This window comes from Zosterops lateralis, assembly GCF_965231275.1.
Source record: "Zosterops lateralis genome assembly, chromosome: 16".
NCBI classification, from domain to species: Eukaryota; Metazoa; Chordata; class Aves; order Passeriformes; family Zosteropidae; genus Zosterops; species Zosterops lateralis.
This window is the reverse complement of record NC_139776.1, coordinates 14645442-14667466: the sequence shown is the minus strand read 5'-3', so window position 1 is coordinate 14667466 and position 22025 is coordinate 14645442. Positions and strand designations below refer to the sequence as shown.

Sequence of the window (22025 nt, the reverse complement as noted above, 5' to 3'; positions counted from 1 at the left end):
CAGAGGGAACGGGCAGAGGGGTCCTTGTCCCAGAGCTCTGATCACTTCCAGCTAGGGTCATGTAATTTAAACACAGATTATGCAAGATACTTCTGGACTTAAAAAGTATCCTGCTCTGTTCCTGCAAGACCATCAGGCCCCTGATCACCTCCAGCCCCTTGGCCATTTGCCAGAAGCCAGAGGCTGGTCCAAGCCAATTGAGCCTTGTAGCATGACCAGGAAGGGGACACACAGTGTGGGATCATAATTGTGTCTGTGGCAGATCCTTTGTCTCTGACCCCCACATCAGGCCATGCCAGACATGTCCTGGCTCCAGCCTTGCTCCCTGGACACTCCTATATGCTTGGGGAAAGTGGAAACTGTGTCACTGTGCCCATGTGGAAATGCCTGCATGGTGATGAAGACACCTGGGTCAGGAAATTGACCTAAAATTCACCCTTTAAAAAAAAAAAAAAAAAAAGGCTGATTTTACTCCATTTCCATTGCCTGGTCCTAAGAGAGAGAGAAGCTAATCAAATTTGGGCTTGAAAAAGCCAGAGAGAGGCAGGAGGGGTGCCAGAGGACACAAACAGGCCCTGGTAAGGGATGCATCTTGGCAGACACATAGAAACAGGGAAGAAGGACAGCATGGGCAGCCCTGGGCACAAGCAGGGAAGGAAGGAATGGCTGGATGGGGGACAGCACAAAGTGGCTCAGCTGTAAGGGCTGCAAAGCCTGCAAGGAGCTGCCTTGTGCTTACAGCCTCTCTTCACCAGCTCCCCTCACAGGGGCCTGGCTGGACACTTGCCTAGTGGCGAGAAACCAGGGCTCAGTGAGGGGCAGCAGCCACCCCAGAGAGACTGGAAGTGGGTCCTGCTCCTGCTGGGCTCTTGGGAACACCTAGACCTTGCAGAGGCTGGGCTTCTCCAGCACAGAAAACTGGGACCAGTCACAGGAGTCAGCTCAGTCTGGCTGACTCCTGATCTTTTTCTCTATTTCCTCGTATTTTTTATTAAAAAGACAAACTTTCTGCCCCCCCTTGCCCCACCCTCATCCACCTCATGGGCATGGCAAAGGTTCTGTGCTTCCCCTGGCTTGTTCCACCCTGGCATGGCATCCAGCAGTATTTCCAACTCTACTCCTGCATTTTGCTGGCTTCTGAGACCACAGCCTGTCCTTTGGAGGGGCTGCAGGCAGGATATCTGCTTCCAATGAAGAGTCAGGAACCTCTGCAGCTCCCCAGAGGAGGCAATGTCCCTGCAGATTTCATCCAAGCACCACAGGGACATGGGTATGATGTCCCCAAGTCAGGCAGGCTCTTGATAGAGCAGGTCACTGGTCTTCTGAGCCAGTTGGAACGAACTCCATGCCTTGTGCAGGGTCTGGCCACGCTGCTAGAGGGCATGGCAACTGCTTTTATGTCAGGGTTGAAACAGGATTTTTTGCTTTTTAGCGGTTGTTTGCAGTGATGCCTTGCAGGATAACAGCAGCTGAAGATTAATTTGTGCCACTGCTCATTTCTGTTCCTCATCTGTGTTGGTGCAAGTGCAGCCTGTGTACTCCATGCTGCCCCCTCAGCACCTCTGATCACAGTCTGGTCCTCAACCTCAACGTCTCCATGGGCAGTGATGGAGCTCCTAGTCATGCTCTGGCTGCCCACTCAGGATTGGGTCCCCAGAAGAACACTGCATCTCAGAAATACTCCTGGTGTCTTCCTTTCCACCTTCTTGCTCCTCTGCAGGCTGAATTCTGCCCCCAGTGTTGTGGGACCCCACAAAACAAAGATAAATCTCCTCTGGGATGATGTCTGGAGGGGCATCACCCTCCCAAAGGAGATCTCACAGGACCAGGACCTCCTCTTGGTGCCTGCGGGACTGTGATGAGGCTCAGGGTTGCTGATGGGAGAAAATGTGAGCAAGACCTGCTGCCCTGGAGAGGTGTCCCAGGATCAGCGTGAGTTCTGCCTTGTGTGAATGGCAGGAGCTCCCCATCCCTGTTTCTCCAGGCTCTGGATCCCTGCTTGGGAATGGGGCAGTTCCCCAGCTGTTCTCTGCTCCAGGCCACTTTTTAGAGGCCCTTTGAAGGCCTGCTTGACCCTTCTGGCCACTGTTCCCTTTGCATGGCTGCAGAGACCATTGACAGAGGCCGCCCATGGTGCAGCCGGTGGACACTGTCCAGCCTGTCCACGGAACCCCAGCCTCCTCTGGCCCTCCAGCAGCTCCACGCCTGCCAGCAGACACCTGCCCCGCCGCAGCCAGAGCTGCTCCAGGGAGCTCAGGGTGAGCCTCGGCCCTTGTGCCCCCGGCAGTGCCACCCGCGGGTGCCCTCGGCTCCGCAGGGCGCGACACCTCGGTGTCACCCGGCGAAGATGCCCATGGGTTCGCAGTCCCCGGTGCCGCCCGGCGCTGCGCATCCCCCCGCGGGACGCGAGGCACGCGTGGGCCGCTGCTTTCGTCTATATAAGGCCGTCCTGCCGCCCCGGCCCCGCGGCCCCGGCCCTGCCGCATTCTTCTGCCTTGTATGGGCCGGGCCGGGCCGGGGCGGGCCGGGACCCTGGGCGCGCCCGCCCCGCGGAGCCGCGTCCCGCAGAGCCGTGCCCATCGCCCCGCAGCTCCTGCACGTCCCGCGGCTCCGGCAGCTCCCGCAGTTCCCCGCTCCGGGACAGGTGAGGCGGCGCCGCCGGGACCGCCCCGGGACGGGAACGAGCGGCCGCGGTGGGGAGAGGGGCGGCCCCGGGCGGGATGGAGCGGGAGGGATGGAGCGGGAGAGATGGAGCAGGAGGGATGGAGCGGGAGGGATGGAGCGGGAGGGATGGAGTGGGAGAGATGGAGCGGGAGGGATGGAGCCGAGGGGATCAGGGGGAGCAGCCCCGCCGTTCCTCCACCTCTGCGGTGCTGGAGCTGGTGCTGGGGTCAGCCCTGGGGACGGGTCGAGGTGACAAGCGGATTCTTGGTGTGCCCTGCCGGGCATCCCGTACCCGGGCAGCCTCTTGCCAGGCCCAGCAGGAATGTCCTGGCAAGGGCAGGTGAGGATTGGTCCTGAGCCGAGTTGTGGGTAACTGTCTGCAGTGCCTTGGAGCTGGGACATCCCGGCTTCCCCAGAATGGCAGAGCTGCAGCAGCAGATCCTGCAGCCTGTGGCTTCACCCACCTCCTGATCTCTGAGACTGTTCCAGTCTGGAACATCTGCTTTTTCTCCAAGTCCTTTTGCTGATGACCAGAGCCAAGATCCGGATGCATGCATGATCTCCAGATATATCCCCAGTGACCTCGGAGCAACTTCAGGCAATAAACTTCTTTAAAGCAGAAAAGCTTTATTTAGCTGCTTTCCTTCAGCCTTAAGCACCGAGGGATGTTGCGTTTTGTTTAGTCTTTCCCATGAAAACTTGAAGTCCTCTTGGCTTCCCTCCCAGCATGCCCTTTTGGTACAAAATGTTTCGACTGTGAAAAAAGCCAGGCAAACTCTAAAACATGAATATGTAGGAGAAGGCAGCGGCCAGAGCTGAATTCTTTGGAGTGGAACATCCCCAAGTGTTAACAACCACCGCAGCTGACCAAAGATGGTTGGGTTCCTTCAGTCGCTGGAATTTTTTTTTTCCTCTCTCCTTGGCAGGCTCTGTGCGGTTGTAGGAGGAGTTTGCGGTCACTCCCCCCATCGGAGGCGCTGCAGTCACATTCCGCCGCCGAGGTGAGCCCCTTAATTCCCCTGGGAAAATACTCTGGCCAGGACATGTTATGCTGATTGCCCGAGACCATGAAGACCTTGTGCCAGTGGTCCATTTCTCGGCCTCCCCGGGCACAGGAAGGTGCTGGGTGCTTTGCACTCCGAGGATGTGCTAGGGCTTCTCCTGGGAGGCTGCAGAACTTGTGCTTTGGAAGGGTTTTCGTGTGTCACATGGTGAAGTTCTTGTCTCCTAATCTTGGTAGGAAGCAACTAGTCCAGAAACCATCTGCTGAATTTGCAGCTGAGCCCCACAGGTGTGCGAGGACCTGGCCAGGTCCCCAGTGTCTGGTGGAAGCTGGGGGAGGGCTGGGATGAACTCTGCACACTTTGCTCTGACTCCCTAATGCTGTCCTGCCCCTTTCTCCCTGGCATCAGTGCTCGTGGCTGTGGCTGGACTGGAGACACAGCCCAGGGCTCGGAGTCTGCTTTTCTCTCACCTCCAGACTCCCTTTCCCACATCTCTAATAAAGCCATAAAAGGAGCAGAATGGCAGTTGTCTCCATTGCTGCAATGTCGAGTTGGGCTGAGGATTCCTCCTGCAGCTCCTGGTGCCTCTGCTGGCAGTGGGGCTCCCCAGGCACCAGAAACCCTCGCTGGTGAAGCTGAGCAATGCCACGTCCCACAGGCATCCTGAACAGGGCTGTGCTGGAGGAAAGGGATGGTTTAACAACAAATGAAGAAGGGAAGATGAGCTACTCCCTGCTCTCCCCTCCAGTGTGACACTCAGTGGGCAGCCCTGGGGCTGGAGAGGTGCCTGCAGATGGCGAAGCTTTATGGGTGGAACGATGTCCAGGCTGCTGCACTGCCCTGCAGCCTCCTTATGCCTGGGGGATGCTGCAAGGCACCACCTCACTCACTGGCCCTCGTGCCACTCTGGAGAAGGGATGGGACCTGCTGCCTGTGGGGATTTGGCGGGTGGCCGCATGTGGTGGGTGGCTAGTGCTTGCCCACCACTGAGTGTGGCTGCCTCGTGGCTTGCCTGTACTCACAACTCACTTTGGGAAGTGGCACTGGGCAGAGGTTTGACCACAGTCTTCCCTGAGGAGCCAATGTTTGTCCTGCAGGAGTGTCCCACGGGACAGCCTAGGTTATTGGAATCACTCTTTGCCTCCCTGACCCAAAGCATCCAGTGGAGGCATATCGTGCCTCTCGCTGCCAGGATCTTGTGGAGGAGCTGCTGGAGCAGATGTCCCTGCCTGGCTGTGCCAGGGAAGGCAGGACAGTCCCACTGCAGACTCCTCAGCACTTCCAGAGGTGGCTCCTGCTGGAGCAGCTTCTGAGGAGCCACCCTTGAGAAACTCTTGTTAGCATATCCTTGGAGATCATAGCTTCTGGATACAAGTAAACACCCTGGGGACTGGGGATAGGCTGCTTCCTCTACCAGAGGAGCTGCTCTGTCCCTTGCCTGCTACTCCTCCTTTGCACCACCCAGCCCGTCACAGCCCCCTCAGCCCAGCACTGAGCTCCCACTGGGGTAGTGAGCTGGAGCAGCACAGGAGGAGCTGCAGGGGAGGGTGGAAGCAGGAGGGGGAAGGATGGGGCTGGGATGGGGCTGCCTGCCCTGACAGCACTGCCATGTCCCTTTGGCTTGTCCCACCTTCCCCAGCACAGCCAGGAAACAGCACCAGGATGGAGTTGCTTGCTTGGTTTTTGCTACGGAGGAAACACATGGCAGTTTATATTTCTGATAACTGTGGGTCCTTTCCTCTTTCAAACTAAACTATTTACTAATTTATGAACTCTTTAGGTCAGCCCTGTGGTCCCTTGGGTCTGGCTTTCAGCTGGGGGAGGCACAAGCTTGGCTGGGAGATTGTTTTGGCAGGAGCAATGGCAGATGGACAAAGGAACAAGGGCAGCTGGTAACAGGGTGAGTTGGGGACCAGATCAGTGTCTGGCTGTCACAGCGTCACCCAGCGCTGACCTCCTTGGCTCTGCTGCCCGGGGTCCACAGTTCCTGGGCTGGAGCAGTGCTGGGATGGGGCTTTCAGCAGGGTGTGCCAGGAGCAGGACTTGTGTCTGTACTTTTCCCTCTTGCTGAGGAGGAAGCTGGAGGTTTGTGGCTGTACCATTTGTCTGAGCTTAGTCCACCCCAGCATGTAGGGCATTGTGGCCAGGTATTCCCTGCAATGCTCCTGCAACTGGGTTTTTGGGAATCCTAGAAAGCATGGCTTCAAGGACCAGGGGACCATGGCCATCAAGCCCTTGTGCAGAGCAGGGACTGCTCCAGCTGAATCAGGTCTTGCTGCAGATCCCTGCACAGAATCCATGCACAGGAACCTTTCCTCACACTGACCCAAATGTCTCTTCCCAAGTCTCAGCCAGCCTAAGGCAGGTGTCAAACAGCAGAGATAAAATGACTGAGCTGGACCTTGGGACTGAGCATCTTTCCCGGGCACATTTTGGATCAAACTGCAGATCCATGGGCTGTCAAAATTGTACTTAATCCTGCTAAAGAGCACTGTCTGTGTGGAGAGGGTGCCAGGCTGTGCTGCAGTCACAGTCATGGCAGGGTAAATATTTGGATAATATTTGGATAATATTAGTTCACTTGGTGAGAGCAAAACTCCTGCTTATGTCTATAGTCTTCTGTTAATAATTCTGCTAATAATTTGATGAGTTTTGAAAGCTGAGAGCAGTGCCATGGGCCAGCAGCAGAGCTTTTATTTCGGGCTGGGACTCAGCCTGGTGGTGTTGTGTTGAACTGAGCTTCCCATGCTGCTGCTGTGGGATGTCACCGGCCCACACCACCTGGGGGTGTCACTGGTGCTCGGTGGTGCCTGGCAGGGCACACAGAGAGGGGCTGGCCTGCTGCAAAGAGCTTTGTGGTGCTGGAGGAAGCAGCAGGCAGAGATGGACTGGGGGATGAGGTCTCTTGCTCACCCAATGTGGGCACAGCTGGGCTTCCCAGTCCTGCTGCTCCCCTTGTCTGGCTGGTGACAAACATCCCTTTCCTGGTGGGCACTGGGAAAGGATGGAGGGTTCGGAGGATGTGGGGTGGTTTAGTGGCTGCTGTCAGGTGCTGGGGTCAGCACAAAGGAGAGAACTGAGGGAGGTGTGGATTCCATCCTGGAATGGGGGGCATATGGGGGATAAGGGAGGACTCCTGGGGACACGTCCCCTGCAGATGAAGGGCCCTGTCTGGGCTCTATGGTTGCTCCCACAGTGGGATGGGAGCCTTCTCAGCATGTGGGAAGAGTGCCCAGCCCCCTCTGAGACTGGCTGGTCACCATGGTGTATTGGGCTGTGATTTGGCACTGCCTGATACCCCTGGAATGTTCTTCCAGCCCAGCTGTGGGAACTGGAGACCACACCAGGCTGAGGACCAGGCTGGTGGTCCCCTGTCCCAGCCCTGCCTCTGCTACCCCTTGAGAGAGTGATAGCAGGAGGGGAAGGAGAGAGCTGGAGAGTGGGTCTGGTGTGGGGAGGGCAGGCTTCTTGAAGGTTGTTTGCTCTGCTCTGGTCCATGCCAGCACCAGGGGATGTTCCCCAGATCCCCATGATCCCCCTGGGGTCAGCACTAAGGACCTACCTGGGAAGCAGATTCCAGAGCAGATTCCAGACCTGCCCACTCAGGGTGTCCAACCCAGCAGGAACAGTCCTGCTGCAGCTCACTGGGTTGTGTCTCCGTGAGATAGGATATGGCTCCTGAATTGCTCCATCCAAGGGCACTGATGAGGAGCTCAGGTCCTGCTGCCCACCAGGCACAGGGCACACAGAGAACAGGACTGATTCTCTGCTCTTCCACCATGGAATATCTTCATGATCCATTCATTTGCCATTGCTCCTGCAGCTGCTCCCCAAGCCGGATGATGGCCAGGAGGAGGCCCAGGGCTGTGTGTGAGGGAGGAATGGCTGCGGCACAAACACGAGGGCTTGGAGCAGTGTCCCTTCCCTGCGCTGACCTTGGGCCAGCCTAGCCTGCAGGACTGTCCCAGCCTGTCCCACAGGCCAAGCTGGGCTTTGCTGCCATCCTTCTGGGCTAAGCCTGGCAGGATTCCCCTGGGAGAAACCGGATCATCCTCCTCTCAGGCAGTGTCAGTGATCGCTGGGCACACTGAGCTCCCATGGAGCAGAGTGTCCCAAACCCTGACTGCATCCCTCAGCGTGGGAACACCACCAGCCCCCTTCTCAGAGACTGAGGGGGCCTGGGTGCCATCCTGGGGTGGGAATGGGCTCTCTTCTCCAGCCCTGTTCCTGCTGGGGGCCCCAGTTCCAGCTGGGCACAGCAACTCCCACCTTAGAAAGGACCAGGTTTTCCTGCTGTTGTCCTGCCTTGGTGGTGCTTGGGGTCCACATGCTCCTTCTGCTATTCCCAATGGGACACACACTGCCCTAGCCATGTCCCCAAGTGAGTCTGTCCCACTGCTGCCCCCTCTTCTCCTGGCATTTATTACCTGTAACAGCAGCACCATCCTCAGTGCCCCACAGTCCTGGGGCTGCTTGGCTCCTCTCTTGGCTCTGCAGCCCTCTGAGGTCAATGGTCCCCTCTCCCCTATGCCTCTTCCCGTGGGCTCCCTGGGCAGGGTGGGGGTCACCGGGACAGGGAGGGCAGCAGTGAGAGGCCTTTGGCCCATCAGGAGGTGGATGGATGGATGGATGGATGGATGGATGGATGGATGGACGGACAGACGGACGGACGGACGGAAGGACGGACATGGGAAGCAGCTGTGTGTGAGGAATGTGCCTGGAGCAGATAACCTCTTCCTGCTGAGTGTTGGGGCTGCTTCTGTGCTGCAACACAGAGGGTGTGGGGGTGACCCACCAACCTGGCAGCTGGGCTGGGCCTGGAGAGCCTGAGGGAGCAAGGGGAGGTGGAGGGGCATGGCCACAGTGCCTGAAGTGCTGAGACATCCATTCTCACGGCCCCAGGACGGGCACCCAGCCAGTTGCTAGGCTGGGCGTCTCTTCCTGTGCCCGGATACGCAGAGAGGGGAGGCAGAAAGTGGGTTTGAGGGCTGCCTGCAGCCCTGGGGAAGGGGTGTCAGTGAACACTGCCTGCTCCGTGACTGCCCATGGAACTTGTCAGAGCTCAAGTCATGTCTGACCCTGTGACCGTCTCATCTCCCTGTGTTGTCAAAGTGTGTGACAGCTGGGGAAATTGAGGCACAGGACCAGAGGTGCCAGGGGCAGTGTGGCAGGGGCAGGGCTCTGGCCCCTTAGCTTGGCCTGTCCCCAGCCCTGCTGATGCTTCTGCCCCCAGGTACTCCCCCAGCCATCAAGATGTCCAGCAAACGTGCCAAGGCCAAGACCACCAAGAAGCGCCCCCAGCGCGCCACCTCCAATGTCTTTGCCATGTTCGACCAGTCACAGATCCAGGAATTCAAGGAGGCCTTCAACATGATCGACCAGAACCGTGATGGCTTCATTGACAAGGAGGATCTGCACGATATGCTGGCTTCCCTTGGTGAGGACACCCTGCCCCCGTGCCCCTGCAGGTCCCTCTGGCCCTGGCACCCCCTTGGGAGTGGGGAAAGCTGCAGGGTGACCTCATGCCCACACCCAGAGCTGGCTGTGCTGGGATGCTTCAAATCCTGGAGGGGATTTCTCTGCTCCATAAACACCTTCTGACAGAAGGGGTGTTTGTGAGGCGTCTGAGGGCAGCAGCTCTGTTGCTGCTCACAGGCACGCTCACCAGAAGGGAAGAGACCCTTGGGGCTTGAGCAGCTCTGCCCTGGGAGCAACCACCAGCTGCAGCCATGGAGTATTTGAGTAGTCTCACCCCAGAATGTCACTGGGGCTGTCCCATGCAGAATAAAGCCCTCCCATTGCTCTCAGCTGGGCTGACAAAGGCTGGTCCCCATGCTGGTGTGATACCTAGGCTGGTTGAGACTTGTAGGTCTGTACCCACTCCCTGCCCCAAGCTATTCTCCTTTGCTGCAGACCATGGCTCCCTCCTCCCACTCCCTGTGGTACCTCCACTGCGCTTTGGGAGGTCTGTCAATGACTGACCTGGCAGTCAAACCTGTTCTGGAGGTCCTGCCTGTCCCTGGGAGGGATCTCCCTCCTCCCAGGGAGCCAGAGCTATGGGAGCAGTCAGGGGCCAGTGCTGGGGGCATGGACTGCAGCAGAGCAGCTGAACCATCTCTGGTGCACGCGTGGTGGGAGCAGTGCTGGGGACATCAGCAGCACAAGGCTTGTGTGAGGATGTTGCTTCCCCTCTCCTCAGAGTTGTCAAGGGGATGGGAAAAGCCATAGATTTCATTCCAGTAACCCCCAAATTAATTACTGCACCTCCCCCGAGGCAGAGCTTGTTCTGAGGTGTGCTTGAAAGCATCAGGAGAGATGCTGAGGGGGGAGCACTGGGCATTGCAGAAACTCTCTTCCCATGTTCATGGGGTGGGTGAACAAGAACCAGCAAATCAATTTGCAATGGATAAAAGCCATTCCAGTTGTTTGCGTGGGCTGACCCCAGGGATGGGAGCTGGGGGAGCAGGGCCCTGCATCCACCCCCTGCCCGTGTCCCCCAGGGAAGAACCCCACTGATGAGTACCTGGAGGGGATGATGAGCGAGGCGCCAGGGCCCATCAACTTCACCATGTTCCTCACCATGTTTGGGGAGAAGCTGAATGGCACCGACCCCGAGGATGTGATCCGCAACGCCTTTGCCTGCTTCGATGAGGAGGCGTCAGGTACAGCACAGCCCCTCTGCCCTGCAGCCTTGGGAACAGTCCCCAGGCAGCTCCAGAGTGGGGTGTCTTTGGGAGAGGTGAAGGTGCTGTGCTCAGCCCTCCTGGTGCCCCCTGCTAACGCTGTCCCCTGCCCTCCTTGCAGGCTTCATCCATGAGGACCACCTGCGTGAGCTGCTGACCACCATGGGGGACAGGTTCACTGACGAGGAGGTGGATGAGATGTACCGGGAGGCGCCCATAGACAAAAAGGGCAACTTCAACTACGTGGAGTTCACCCGCATCCTGAAGCACGGGGCCAAGGACAAGGATGATTAGAGCCCAGGGCCACTCACCCCTTCTGCCTCATCCTGTGCACAACCCCTGCCCCTTGGCCCCCCTTGCTGCCCCACAGCAGATGCTTCCCATGGGAAACACCTCCCAAGACCATCACCCTGCATCAGGACATGCTTGGACGGGACACACTCCCATCTCCGTGTCACTGTGTGCCCATCCAGCCCTCCCCTCTCATCACCTCTCCCACCCACTGGGTGCCCCAGGCTGGGTCTGAACTCCCAGCAGCCATTGACCCCCTCAAAGCCACCATACCACTGGTCCCGGGGGTGCATCCCCTGCTGACCTGCAGGGATTTGGGCTGGCTCCAGCCTGAGCAATCCCCACTCAGGGCCATTGCACAGAGGAAAAGCCTCTCTCCCTCTCCTCCCACACTCACCCTTCAGGAAAGAACCTCCACTTTGTTCCTCCTCCCTGGCTGTTTTATGGCTTTAGAGCCTGAGATCTGAGGGATTTGGGAAGCTTAAGGGGTGTATAAAGCCTGAAGGGTGTGACAGATGTGTGCTCTGTGTGGCTGCCTCGTGACCAGTGCCAGCTGTGCCTGGGGGTTTGGGAAGGTGGGTTTGGGCACTGCACCTCCTCACCTTGCTGCCTTTGTCAGCCAGGCCCCCTTCCAATGGGGCAGCCTAGTTTTGAAGCCAGATTGCTCTCAAACTATGTATAATCAGCCTGAGCATCACTTTCTGCCTTAGCCGGCGGGCTGAAGGTCATTCTGCTTGGCCCCTGTGTCAGGATGGGCTGAGAAACACTTGGCAAGGTGCCAACCATGCTGCCCATATCAGCTGGTCCAGGGTCCCAGGGGCTTGGCCACCCTTCTGTGTCACCCTGAATGGGTGGGGGGGCAAGAGACAGAGATAAAAATGTGGAGGGAGTTTGTCCCCTTGGTTTGGTTATTTGTCACCACCCTGACAAGGGTGTGGGAGCATGGGGTGCTCCTACCTTGTGAAGCTGCGGTCTTAAAATGCTGCTTTGAAGCCTGCCCTGGAGGGAGGCATGAGTTTCCAGCAATTCTTTATTTAAAATGGAGGGACAAACCTGCAAACCTGGTGAGGGCATATTGCATGGCAGAGGTGCTCCCAGTGCTGGGAAAGCTTGGATAGGGTCTGTGGGAGCTCCATGGGCATATGCTGGGATCAGAGGCATCAGAGACTTGCCAGGCCCCTGGTGATGCTGTCTCACCTGGCAGATGATCTATGAATGAAAAGCTTCTCCTTGGTCTCAGCGCTTCTATTTTGCAGGCAGTACCAACACCAGGAAAAAGGAACTAAATTGGCAGATGTGAAAGGGCTGAACCTGTGATCTCTAGAGAGTTCCCCAAGGTCAGGGCTTGTGCTCTCCAGCAGCAGCCCCAAACCAGCCCACCTCCAGCCTCATGGGTACCAAGCTTCTTCCCTAATTCACTGCTGTGCCAGGGGAAACCTGCAGTTCTGCCACTGCCAGAGAGAGTTCCCAGGGCTGAAGGCTTCTGGAGGCCTGGATGCTTTATAAAACCTCCTTCACTGGGACACCCAGCAAAGTGAACATCCACAGACATCACTTTGGGGCAGAGGAGCTGATGCTGGAGCTGTGGACAGATTGGCTCCTGGGGCAGCTGCATCCAGGAGTGATGCTCAATCCCCCTGACCCCAAGGGATCACCTTATGTGACTGGCCAAGATTCTTGCAGTACCAGGAGTGGGATGGACTCACAGCTGGTCTGAGCTGGGAGCTGCCACAGGCTCCAGCGTGGGCTGAAAGAGGTGCTGCCTCAAGCAGCTGCCAAAACTGCTCAGCCTGAGGTGCCTCTTCACTGGCGTGGCTGTGGTGGTACCATGGCATTTTCAACCCTGAGGCAGCAAAGCAGAACAATTTTTTTATTGGACACTGGGGTATTTATGGGAAGAGTAAATGAACTTATTCCACTGGCACAGGTTTCCCAGAGCCACTGTGACTTCCCTACCCCTGGAAGTGTCCAAGGCCAGGTTAGACTGGATTTGGAGCACCCTGGGATAGTGGAGATGTCTCTGCTTGTGGCAGGGAGAGGAATGAGATGAGGTTTAAGGTCCCCTCCAACCCAAACCATTCTGGGATTTGATGAATCTATGAAACCACAAAACTATCTGGGCTCATGTGAACCTCATGAAGTTCAACCAGGTCAAGTGCAAGGTCCTGCACCTGGGTCAGGGCAGCCCCAGCCTCGGCCCAGGCTGGGGGCTGGGTGGGTTGAGAGCAGCCCTTGGGAGAAGGATTTGGGGGTACTTGTGGGACAAATTGGATGTGACCTGGCCATGGGCACTGGCAGCCCAGAAAGTCAACTGTATTTGGGCTGCATCAGAAACAGCAGAGGCAGCAGGTGGACCTGACCTGACTCGTTTCAAAGGTATTAAATAGCAGCAAAATAAAGGCATTAATTTCAGAAGTGTTCACTTGGGGCAGAGGGACACAAAATTGGGTGAAACTTTTGGTCAGTCTAGAAGAGCTGCTTCCAGTGCAGAAGTGTCTCCTGAGCTTGGAGGGGCCCTCCTGTGTGTCACTTTGTGCCCGTGGCCCCTGGGGCTGTCCCTGGCCCTGTCCCCTCTGCAGCCTCCCCCCAGGTATTTATCCCCAGTGATGAGATGCCCTGAGCCTGCTCTGCTCTAGGCTGGGCAGTCCCAGCTCTCTCAGCCTCTCCTCATGGCAGAGATGCTCCAGTGCCTCCATCACCTTCATGGCCCTGTGCTGGACTCTGTCCAGTCTGTCCCTGTCTCCTGTACTGGGCAGCCCAGCTCTGGGGCCTAGTGTGTGACACAGCTCCCAGTGCAGCCCAGGACCTCCTGACCCAGGAGGGTTTGCTTTTCTCCAGTGCTGTGAGCTCCATCCTGGTGTCCCCACGCTCCTCTTGCTGTGTCCAAGATGTAGGTTAGAGGAACACCAGAGAGGAAGAGGGTACAGCAATGCCTGCTGACAGAGGGTCTGTCCTGTCCTATGGCCTCCAGGAAGGAAACAGCAGAGCTTCCCCATGGGAAGGGGCAGGAGGAGATGGAGGAGCTCCAGTGCCCAAGAGAGGGGCTCCAGTGCTGGAGCCCAGCTCCCAGGATCAGTCCCACTGGGGGAATCCCAGCCTTCAGCAGCTCCAGTGGCCCTGAGCAGGGGGCAGGACCTGCTGCTGGAGCAGTGGACCCAAGGGCAGGGTGGCGGCAAACAGCCAGTACAGCCAACCAGAAATCCAATTTTCCTTGCAAAAAATGCAGATTGAATATCAGAGGGTGGATGGAGAGAGTCCAGTCTGGGAAGTGTCCATACCCTGGGAGGCTATCTGGGAATTCCAGCCTCCCCCTGGGGTTCCAAACATCCCCCTGGAAATTCCAGCTTCCTCGGGGAGTTCCAGCTTCCCCTGGATTTCCAGCATCCTCCTAGGGTTCCCAGAATCCCTCTGGGTTTCCAGCATTCCCCCTCAGGCTCTTGTTGGCTGATTGTTGTTCAAATTGCTGAAGTTTAATAGTTATTATCATGTCAATGGGCCCGGGCAGGGCTCAGCCTAGACAAGCTCATACTGGGAAGGGCAGGGAGATGCACCACAGCCCCTTCCCTGGCCCCTCATCCCAGAGTCTCCTTACTCTCCATCAGCTGGGAGCTCTCTGGGATGCCAGGCTGGGCTTGCCCAAGATTTAGGCTCTTTCCATGCTTTGCTTAGGCACCCAATGGGATTTTCCAAAGTTGCTTTCACACTACCAGTCCAGGGAGCACAGGCGGGTGGAGGGAGCCGGAGGGGGGCTCGTGGCCCAGCCCTGGGACCATTTTCCAGTTGTCTCAATTCAGTGGGAGACTAAACCAGCATTTTCTAAAAGGTGGGAGCAAAAGTAGACTGCTCAGAAGGACAATCCTGGGCACTGTGCCTGACACAGACACCAGGCAGCGTCCAGGTGGTGTCTGGAGTGCTCTGGGGTGTCACACACCAGGCTGCAGAGGGAGCAGAGTGGGCAGGATGAGCCTGCCCTGCCCGGCGATGGCCCTGGTTTGCTCGGGAGCCAGCCTGGTGTGAGAGGAGGCCAGGGGATGCTCCCTGCCCTGGAGTGACCCTGCAGAGGGTAGGAGGTGCTGCCAGGGCTCCCCACACCTCACCTGAGCTTCATCAGGCACTGCTGCCTTGGCATTAATGTAGCAATAGCAGGTTGAGGCACAGTTCCACTCAGGTCATGGAAGATTTAGAAGCAACAAAAGAAATTATTTAAGGAGTTCTTTTTCTTTTGCTATTTAATCCCTTATTGCACCACACATCCTGCTTTTCCCAGACCAAAAATCGACCATAAAATAAGGGATTTCAGTACCTGAAGGATTCCCACCTTTTACCCTGCAAACAGCAAAAAGGGGAGGGACAGGAGCTGCAGCACAGCCTGCAGAGGTGGTGGAGCCTGGGAGGGGGGAGCTGCCCCTGAGGCAGGGTGACATCAAGCTAGGTCTTCATGGGGAGAGGTGGAGCAGGACCCGGTGACTTTGGGGGTGCTGTGCCCCAGCAGCACATAGGTCCCTGGGGGATGCACACACGTCTGCTTGGCCTGCCAAGGGTGAGCATGGATGCGCCCAAGACAGGGGTGGACATCCGGAAAAGGACATCCCCAGGAGATGCACCTCGAGCTGGGGATCTCTCAGGGGGCAGGGCTCTTGGCTGGCTGCAGGACAGGGCTGTCTTGCATTCCCATGGTGGCACTTTCTCTATCACAGGTGCTGGGATGTGGCATCACTTCTCAGAGCAGCTCCTCTCTCTTCTTCCCACTGATGAAAACACTGCTCCAGGAGACCCATGATGGACACATCCCCTTGGGTTCCACTGAGCACCTGGCAGAAGGTGACAGTGCAACCCAGCCCCACCCTGCAGGAGGGCACAGAACTGTGGTGGGGAAATCAAATCCCATGCTCGCCACATCCTGGACCAATGACACATAAATGGAGCAATTTGGTCTCCAAAATTCTGAAGGTGACCTTGGGCTCTCCATCATCATGGAGAGGCACTGGGAGAGCAGAAGGGCTTCCAGAGACCTTGGCCAGTCTGATGGTCACGGCACAACAAGGGTTCCACCTGGTTCCTTCTTGGTCACCACCATTGCTTGGAAACAATGTCGTGGGAGAAGTGTCATGGGAGCAGTGATGTGCTGGGCTTCTAATTTCCCATCTGGTAAGGACAAAATGAAGCACTGATGGAACTTCAGAGTCCTTTGAGGTCCCCAGGGTTGTCACCCTCACCTGGCCCTGCAGCTCCTGTCACAAGGCCTGTCCCTGTCCCCTGCTCACAGACATGGGTAAGCCCTGGGGCTCAGCTACAGGATTCAGCCAGGGAGAAGGAATTTGTGCAGTGTCTTCTGGGGCACCCCTGCGTGGATGTCCCTGGGTGAGAGTTCCAAGGTGGGTGTCCCTGGGTGGGTTTCCCCAGGTGAACGTCCTGGGATGGGTGTCCCTGGGTGGGTAACCCCAGAGTTGGCTGTCCCCGAGTGGGTGCCCATGGCTGGCTGTCCCCGAGTGGGTGCCTATGGCTGGGTGTCCCCGGGGGTGCCCCATGTGCGGGTGCAGCTCCGCGGTGGGGGCTCCGCGGGGCCAGGCGGGTGCGAGGGCTCCGGGGCTCTCTCTGTCCCTGCCCCCTCCCGCCGGGGGCCGTGTCCGGTAGCGGAGCCGAGCCCGGGGGTGCGTCGGCGCCAGGTACCGGCTGGGACTCGGCGGGGCGGGGGAGGGGGGGCTCGGCGGGGCGGGGGGGCCCCGGTGCCCGGTGACAGCCGGGGGCGGGCGGGCCGGGGCCGGGGCCGGGGCCGGGGGCGGGGGGCCCGGCGAGTTCCTGCCTCCTCGGGAACAAAGGGAACTCTGTCTCGGCATCTGTCACCGCCGCCCACCCAAAACTTTCCGCCGCGCCCGGCTGCCCGCCGGCCGCCGCGGGACGGCCCCGCACCGGCCCCGGCACCGAGACCCCGGCGCGGCCCATGCGAGCGCCCAGGCGGCGGCGGCGGCCCGGGGGTGAGCGCAAAGATGGATCCCGGGGGGCGCGGGGGGAGCGGGGCGGCCCCGCGCCTTTGTGCGGGACGGAGCGGGACGGGCCGCGCCGGCGCCTCCCGAAGTTTGCGGGAGCCGCGGGCGGGGATCCCACCAGCCCCCGCTGCAGCTCGGAGTTACGGCGGAGTTTGCCCGGCGGGGGATAACTCGGGGCCGGCGGCGGAGTGCGGGGCCGGGGCCGATCTCGGGCTCTTCTCTTCCCCCGCCGCCCGGGGGGCCGCGGTTGCCGCCAGCCCCGCTTTGTGTCGGCGGCCCCGGCCCCTCGCTGCCTGTTGCGGCCGGAGGGGCCACGGGTCCCGGCCCGCACCGCCCCGCTCCGCCGAGCCCCCGGCCCGTGACAGCCGCCCCCGCCTCCATCCCCGCCGCACAATGACCCCGCGTGGTTCCTCTCCCACTCTCCAGCTCCGGCCTCTTTCTCCTGCTGAGATTGTTTTTGTTTTTAACTTCCCCTCCTCCCACCCCACCCCATGCTTGATTTCCACACACACCTCCCCCCCCGCCCCCCGAACCCCGAGTGCTCCCGAGCCCCGTGCCGTACGCGGAGTTCCTCCGCACCCCCGGGGCTCCGTTTGGTGCCCCTGTTGTCCCGCCGGTGCCGGTCGTTTGTTCCCCCACCGGGGGTCTCTGCCTCGGGATTCCCCCCCAGGCGGGCTCAGAGGAGGTGAGACCCCCCGTTGGAGACAGGGGGAGGTCGATGGGAGGCCCCTTCCCCTCCCCCGACCGGACACCGCCTGAAGCTCCCTTTGGTTCCCCCTCGCCAGACTTCAGCCAGGGGGGTCCCGCGGGCAGCTCCACCATGTCGGACAGTGACCCCGGGGACGAGGACGGCGCCACATCCCCTGACCCCTCGCAGTGCAAGAGGAAGAGAAGGGGGAACCTCCCCAAGGAGTCGGTGAAGATCCTGCGGGACTGGCTGTACGAGCACCGCTTCAACGCCTACCCCTCGGAGCAGGAGAAGCTCAGCCTCTCGGGGCAGACCAGCCTCTCCGTGCTGCAGGTAGGAGCCGGCCCCCACCACTGGGGATACTGCCATGCAGTGTGGGACAGGAGAACCCCACTGAGGATCCCAAAGGATGGGCAGGCTGGGATCATTCACCACTGAAGGGCAGCAAGGAGGCGAAAAAAAAAGGGATGTTGAGGAAGGAAAGGGTCTCTTCTGGGGAGATGTCTGAGCCCTGGGGACCAGCTCTGCTGGAGCAGAGCATTTAGGCCAGCTGGAGGGTGGAGAGACTGGAGTGGACACAGGCTGAATGCTGTGTTGTCAGTAAAAGTGGCACAGGTGGGAGAGTTTTGGGGGATGCTACTTTATCCTGTTGCCCTGGACACTCCCAGCAGAGGGGGATGACCACTCCCTGCACACAGAGCTGGGCAGAGGACAGCCCTGGGTCTGGGCAGGGCCAGGAGTTGGACTTGATGATCTTTGTGGATCCCTTCAAGCTTCAGGATATTCTGTGATTTTAACCAGAAGGCAAAGGCTGGGCTGCACTTTGAGTCCCTTGGGCTGTTAAGTTCTGGCTGGCCCACCTGGTCCCAGTTACACCAGCTGCATTAAGGGGAGCCCTGTCCAAGAGTCTCCCTGTCCTGCTCCCAGCTGTGGGCTGATGTTCTCCGTGTGGCACCATGGTGGGTGCCCAGGCAGGAGCACTGGGCAGCAGTGGGGGTGAGCAGTGCTTGTCCTTCCCACTGTGGTGTGCTCCCTCCTGTGTTTAGGGTGTCTGAGAAGGCCTGTCTGCAGCTGCTGTCCCTGTGCTCCATGCACAGCCTGGTGCCCTGAGCCCCGTCCCCCTCTCCCAGCCTGACAGGATGTGGGCTTCACTCTGTTCTCTGGATCTGGGGTGCAGTGGAGTGCAGGGCAGCAGGCAAGGGCCAATGGGTTTGTTCCTCTCCTGGAGCTTCCTCTGTACCTCTGGCTCCTCTCCCTGTGGCTCAGCACAGTCCTGGCCAGCTGTCCCAGCCCAGACATCGAGTGTGGGCAGGGGCTGTCTGCTTCTCCTCTTCCTGGTCAGCAAGATAAACCTACTCTTTGATTTTAATGTGTTTCTGTAAGTGTTGGCTGTGCCACAGAATTATGTCTGGCAGCTGCTCCAGGGACAGGCTGGAGCTCCTGGATGGGCTTAAGGCTGAATGTAGGGGGATCAGCAATGGGCCTGGGGCTGTGGGAATTGTGCTTGTCCTGGCCCAGTGACAGTGCCTGGCACATGGGGGTTGCCCCAGGGCTTGGGTGGGACTGGCGGGGACAGTGTCCTGAGCCCCGTGGGACTCTGGAGGGGGTTGGCACATGGGTGGGTTTGTGTTGAGGTGTGGCCTTGCTGTTGTTTGCCCCAAGTGACCCCCACTGCCAGTGTGTGCCCCCTGTACTCACTGGGCAGGGGGTCCCAGCCTGATGGCATTTCCCAGTGCCAGCCAAGGGCTGAGACTGGGGTTTCTGCCAGTCTGAGGGGATGCAGCAGGAATCTTCTGCCTTTTGGGGTGGAGGAGTGGGATACCCCATGGTGTGGCTGTGGGGGTCAGTCTGTGATGCTGATCTGACCCCTCCAAAAAGTGTCTGGAATGCAGAGCTCTGCCACAGCCACTGGCCAAACACTTGCCCTGAGTTGTTTCTTTGTGCACTCCCCTGCCTGCTCCAGTGGCCTGGGGAGCTGAAGCTGGGATCTCGCAGCCAGGGATCAGGGAGAGCAGGAAGTCCTGTGCCTCCCTTGAAGAAATTCCAGCACTAGGAATGTGGCACTTGCTCCCACTGAAGCTTCCTGGACAGTAACAGCTTTCCAACCCTGCTGTCGGATGGATGGGCTTTTCCTCCCTGCAGAGGAGATGCTGCTCTCACAGTGCTGGGGGGACAGACGCTGCACAAAGGGACTGACTCTGCCCAAAGGGACAGAATGGGATGTGCTGGTGGGAGGGAAAGGGATGGCCATGATTAAAAACCAATAACTGCTTCAGAGCCAGGGCATGTCCCAGCTCTGTGACAGTGCCTGTTGTCACAGTGCCTGTCTGTGCCTGTCTCCATGACGCGTTCTCCAGCAGGAACTGAATGCTGGAAGGAGCATGGTGATGGGGGGTTCTCAGCACTGAGGAGTTGGGCTTTTTATTGAGAATCTATCTCTTTGGTTGGGAATCACAGTGGTGGATGGCCAGAATCATGTCAAGGGGACCAGCTAAGGTTTGCAAGAGAGGATGTTTGCAACAGAAGAGGGAGTAAGACTGGTGTATTTGAGGGTTTTAATGCCAAATATTGTCTTAAAGAAAAAAATGACAGCTGAGGTCTTGCTTTGATTGAAGTTGTGGCAAGTTCTTTCTCCTTGGGGGAAATATTTTCCATAGCTGTTGATTTAGGAAAGATCAGACTTTCCCCCCCCCTGGATTTATTCTCTTCTAATTGTCTTCTAGGAAGAAGGCAGTTTATTTTAATGTAGCATTTTATATAAAGATGCTGAAACAATCAATGGCCAAGGCCCAGTAATGGCAAAGGGCTGCCAGAGAAGCAGCCTCTGTGCTGTGCAGATGTTTGGGAGAGCCTTTAGTGTGAGCTGTGACGCTGCTCGTGGGCAGGGGCATGGGAAGGTGTCTCTGCTGCCTCATTCCCCACCCTGTTAGGGGCTGAGGGGCTGCAGCTCCATCACCTGATGGTTTCTAGGGTTTTCCACCCGTGCTGCTCTCCTGCCATCCATCTGCTCTGGCAGCCTCCATGCTCCCATTCGGGTTGGCAGCACGTTGGCACTGGCAGCAGTGTGGAAACAGGGCTGAGCTCCAGGATGGGTCACCTGGAGAAGGAAAAACTATCCACAGGCCAGGAACCTGCAGGATGGGCTCGGAGCTGGCTCTGTGCAATTCCACGGCCTCTGGCTGGGGAATGCCAGGAGCTGTGCTGTACCTGCCTGCAGCTGGGACCTCGGGGTGCAGTGGGGGCACAGCACTGAGGCCCTCCTTCCCTGGGGGGTGTCTCTGGTCAGAGCCACCGCAGCTCCCGGGGCTCCGGGCAGTGCTGCTGTGGCTCGGGGTTGGATCGGCCCCAGGGCTATGCCCGTTCCTGTGCGGCGATGGAGAGCAGGAGCCGTGGGTTACAGTCCCGCAGGGGGGTCTGGCAGGGCCGGGGGCAGCCGGGACAGGGCGCAGGGAGGAAGGGGCTGCCGCAGGCAGGCGGTGCCAGGCAGGAAGCAGCCGGTGTTGGGGTTTCCGTGTGTGCCAGCGCGAGTTGTGTCTCTCTGGAGCCCCCCACGGAAAGAGGCGCAGGGCTAGGGCGGGGGGCCCTGTGGTAGTCCGGGTGTGTGGGAGCTGCTCGCCTGGTCCGGGGGAGCTCCCTCGGGTTTGGCCCAGGGCTGCCGCCTCCCGGCTGACCCCTCCGCGCCCCTCTCTCCTGGCAGATCTGCAACTGGTTCATCAACGCCCGGCGGCGGCTGCTCCCAGACATGCTGCGCAAGGACGGCAAGGACCCCAACCAGTTTACCATCTCCCGCCGCGGGGGCAAAGCCGGCGACGTGGCCGTGCCGCGGGGCGCTGCCGCCGGCTCCGGGATGCTGGTGGTGCCGCCCGCGGGCGCCTCCAAGGTGCTGTCGATGTCAGTGTGCCCGCAAGTACTGTGCCACCCGGCGCGCGCTCTGGCCGTGGTGAGCGCCCACAGCCCCGAGTGGGAGAAGCCCCCTGGGCCCGAAGCCGTGCCCAGGGCGGGCGCGGGGCCCGGCGGCGGCAGCACCCTGACCCTGCTGGCGCGGGCCGAGGCGGGCAGCCCCACACCCGGACTCTTCAACACGCCGCCCCCGACGCCCCCTGAGCTCTTCGGGGACGACTTCAGCAGCTTCCAGCTGCTGGTGGAGGTGGCCCTGCAGAAGGCGGCCGAGCTGGAGCGGCAGCGGCAGGGGGGGCAGCTGACCCTGGCTCCCCACACCGAATCCCCCGGAGCCTCCAAATAACCCCGGGCCGGGTCCCGCAGGGTGCCCTTCCCCGGGGGGGCCCCGACCCTCCCGGCCTCCGCCTTACCCCCACAGCCCATCCCAGGAGCGGCTCCTGCCTCCCGGGGGCTCTGGTCTCTCTCGGCAGCCGAGGCGGCAGAGGAAGGCCTGTCCCAGCCCGCCATCCTCCCACGGGGAGATGCCCTGGCTGCCGAGGACGGTGCCTCGGCTTTGCAGGGACCGTCGTGCCCAGACCTCAGCGCTGGCAGTGCCCTGTCCCTGTCGGATGGCCGGAGCAGGTGGTGGAGCTTCCATGGAAAACCTGCTGATCTTTTCCTCTCCTGCAAACAAGGGTCCAGCCAGCACCACTTCTTCAGGAAGACAGAGAGAACCTATTTTTTTAATGCCAGAGTCTATTTTAAGGACTGTGGATGAAGAGCTTTTTCTCCCAAATCTCTGAACTTTTTCCGCTCCCACTCTTGCCCC

General features: G+C 59.2%; 2 protein-coding genes across 3 annotated transcripts; both read left to right on the top strand.

The window, feature by feature from the left end:
• Window positions 1–2537: 2537 nt before the first annotated feature.
• MYL9 (myosin light chain 9) lies at window positions 2538–11162 on the top strand. The gene is made up of 5 exons (XM_083873215.1): window positions 2538–2644; window positions 3591–3665; window positions 8902–9105; window positions 10169–10330; window positions 10473–11162. Exons 3-5 carry the CDS (start codon window positions 8922–8924, stop codon window positions 10643–10645), a joined length of 519 nt encoding a protein of 172 aa, XP_083729341.1. The 5' UTR covers window positions 2538–2644; window positions 3591–3665; window positions 8902–8921; the 3' UTR covers window positions 10646–11162.
• A 4773-nt stretch (window positions 11163–15935) lies between these two features.
• TGIF2 (TGFB induced factor homeobox 2) lies at window positions 15936–21560 on the top strand (the record flags this gene model as incomplete). 2 transcript variants are annotated; one of them, XM_083873343.1, is made up of 3 exons in its annotated part: window positions 15936–16017; window positions 17415–17650; window positions 21015–21560. In XM_083873343.1, the coding sequence occupies 2 exons, from the start codon at window positions 17450–17452 to the stop codon at window positions 21558–21560; spliced, it is 747 nt and encodes a 248-aa protein (XP_083729469.1). The 2 variants fall into 2 exon arrangements, with proteins under 2 accessions (XP_083729469.1, XP_083729468.1); XM_083873342.1 differs by lacking the exon at window positions 15936–16017 and adding an exon at window positions 16584–16617.
• Between the last annotated feature and the right edge of the window lie 465 nt (window positions 21561–22025).

What these genes read in the sequence shown, in the direction of transcription:
- MYL9 (XM_083873215.1), top strand. Translation starts at nt 8,922, where the DNA reads ATGTCCAGCAAACGTGCCAAGGCCAAGACCACCAAGAAGCGCCCCCAG. An exon ending in CGATATGCTGGCTTCCCTTG is followed by an intron (nt 9,106 to 10,168) that starts GTGAGGACACCC and finishes CGTGTCCCCCAG; the next exon opens with GGAAGAACCCCACTGATGAG. An exon ending in CTTCGATGAGGAGGCGTCAG is followed by an intron (nt 10,331 to 10,472) that starts GTACAGCACAGC and finishes CCCTCCTTGCAG; the next exon opens with GCTTCATCCATGAGGACCAC.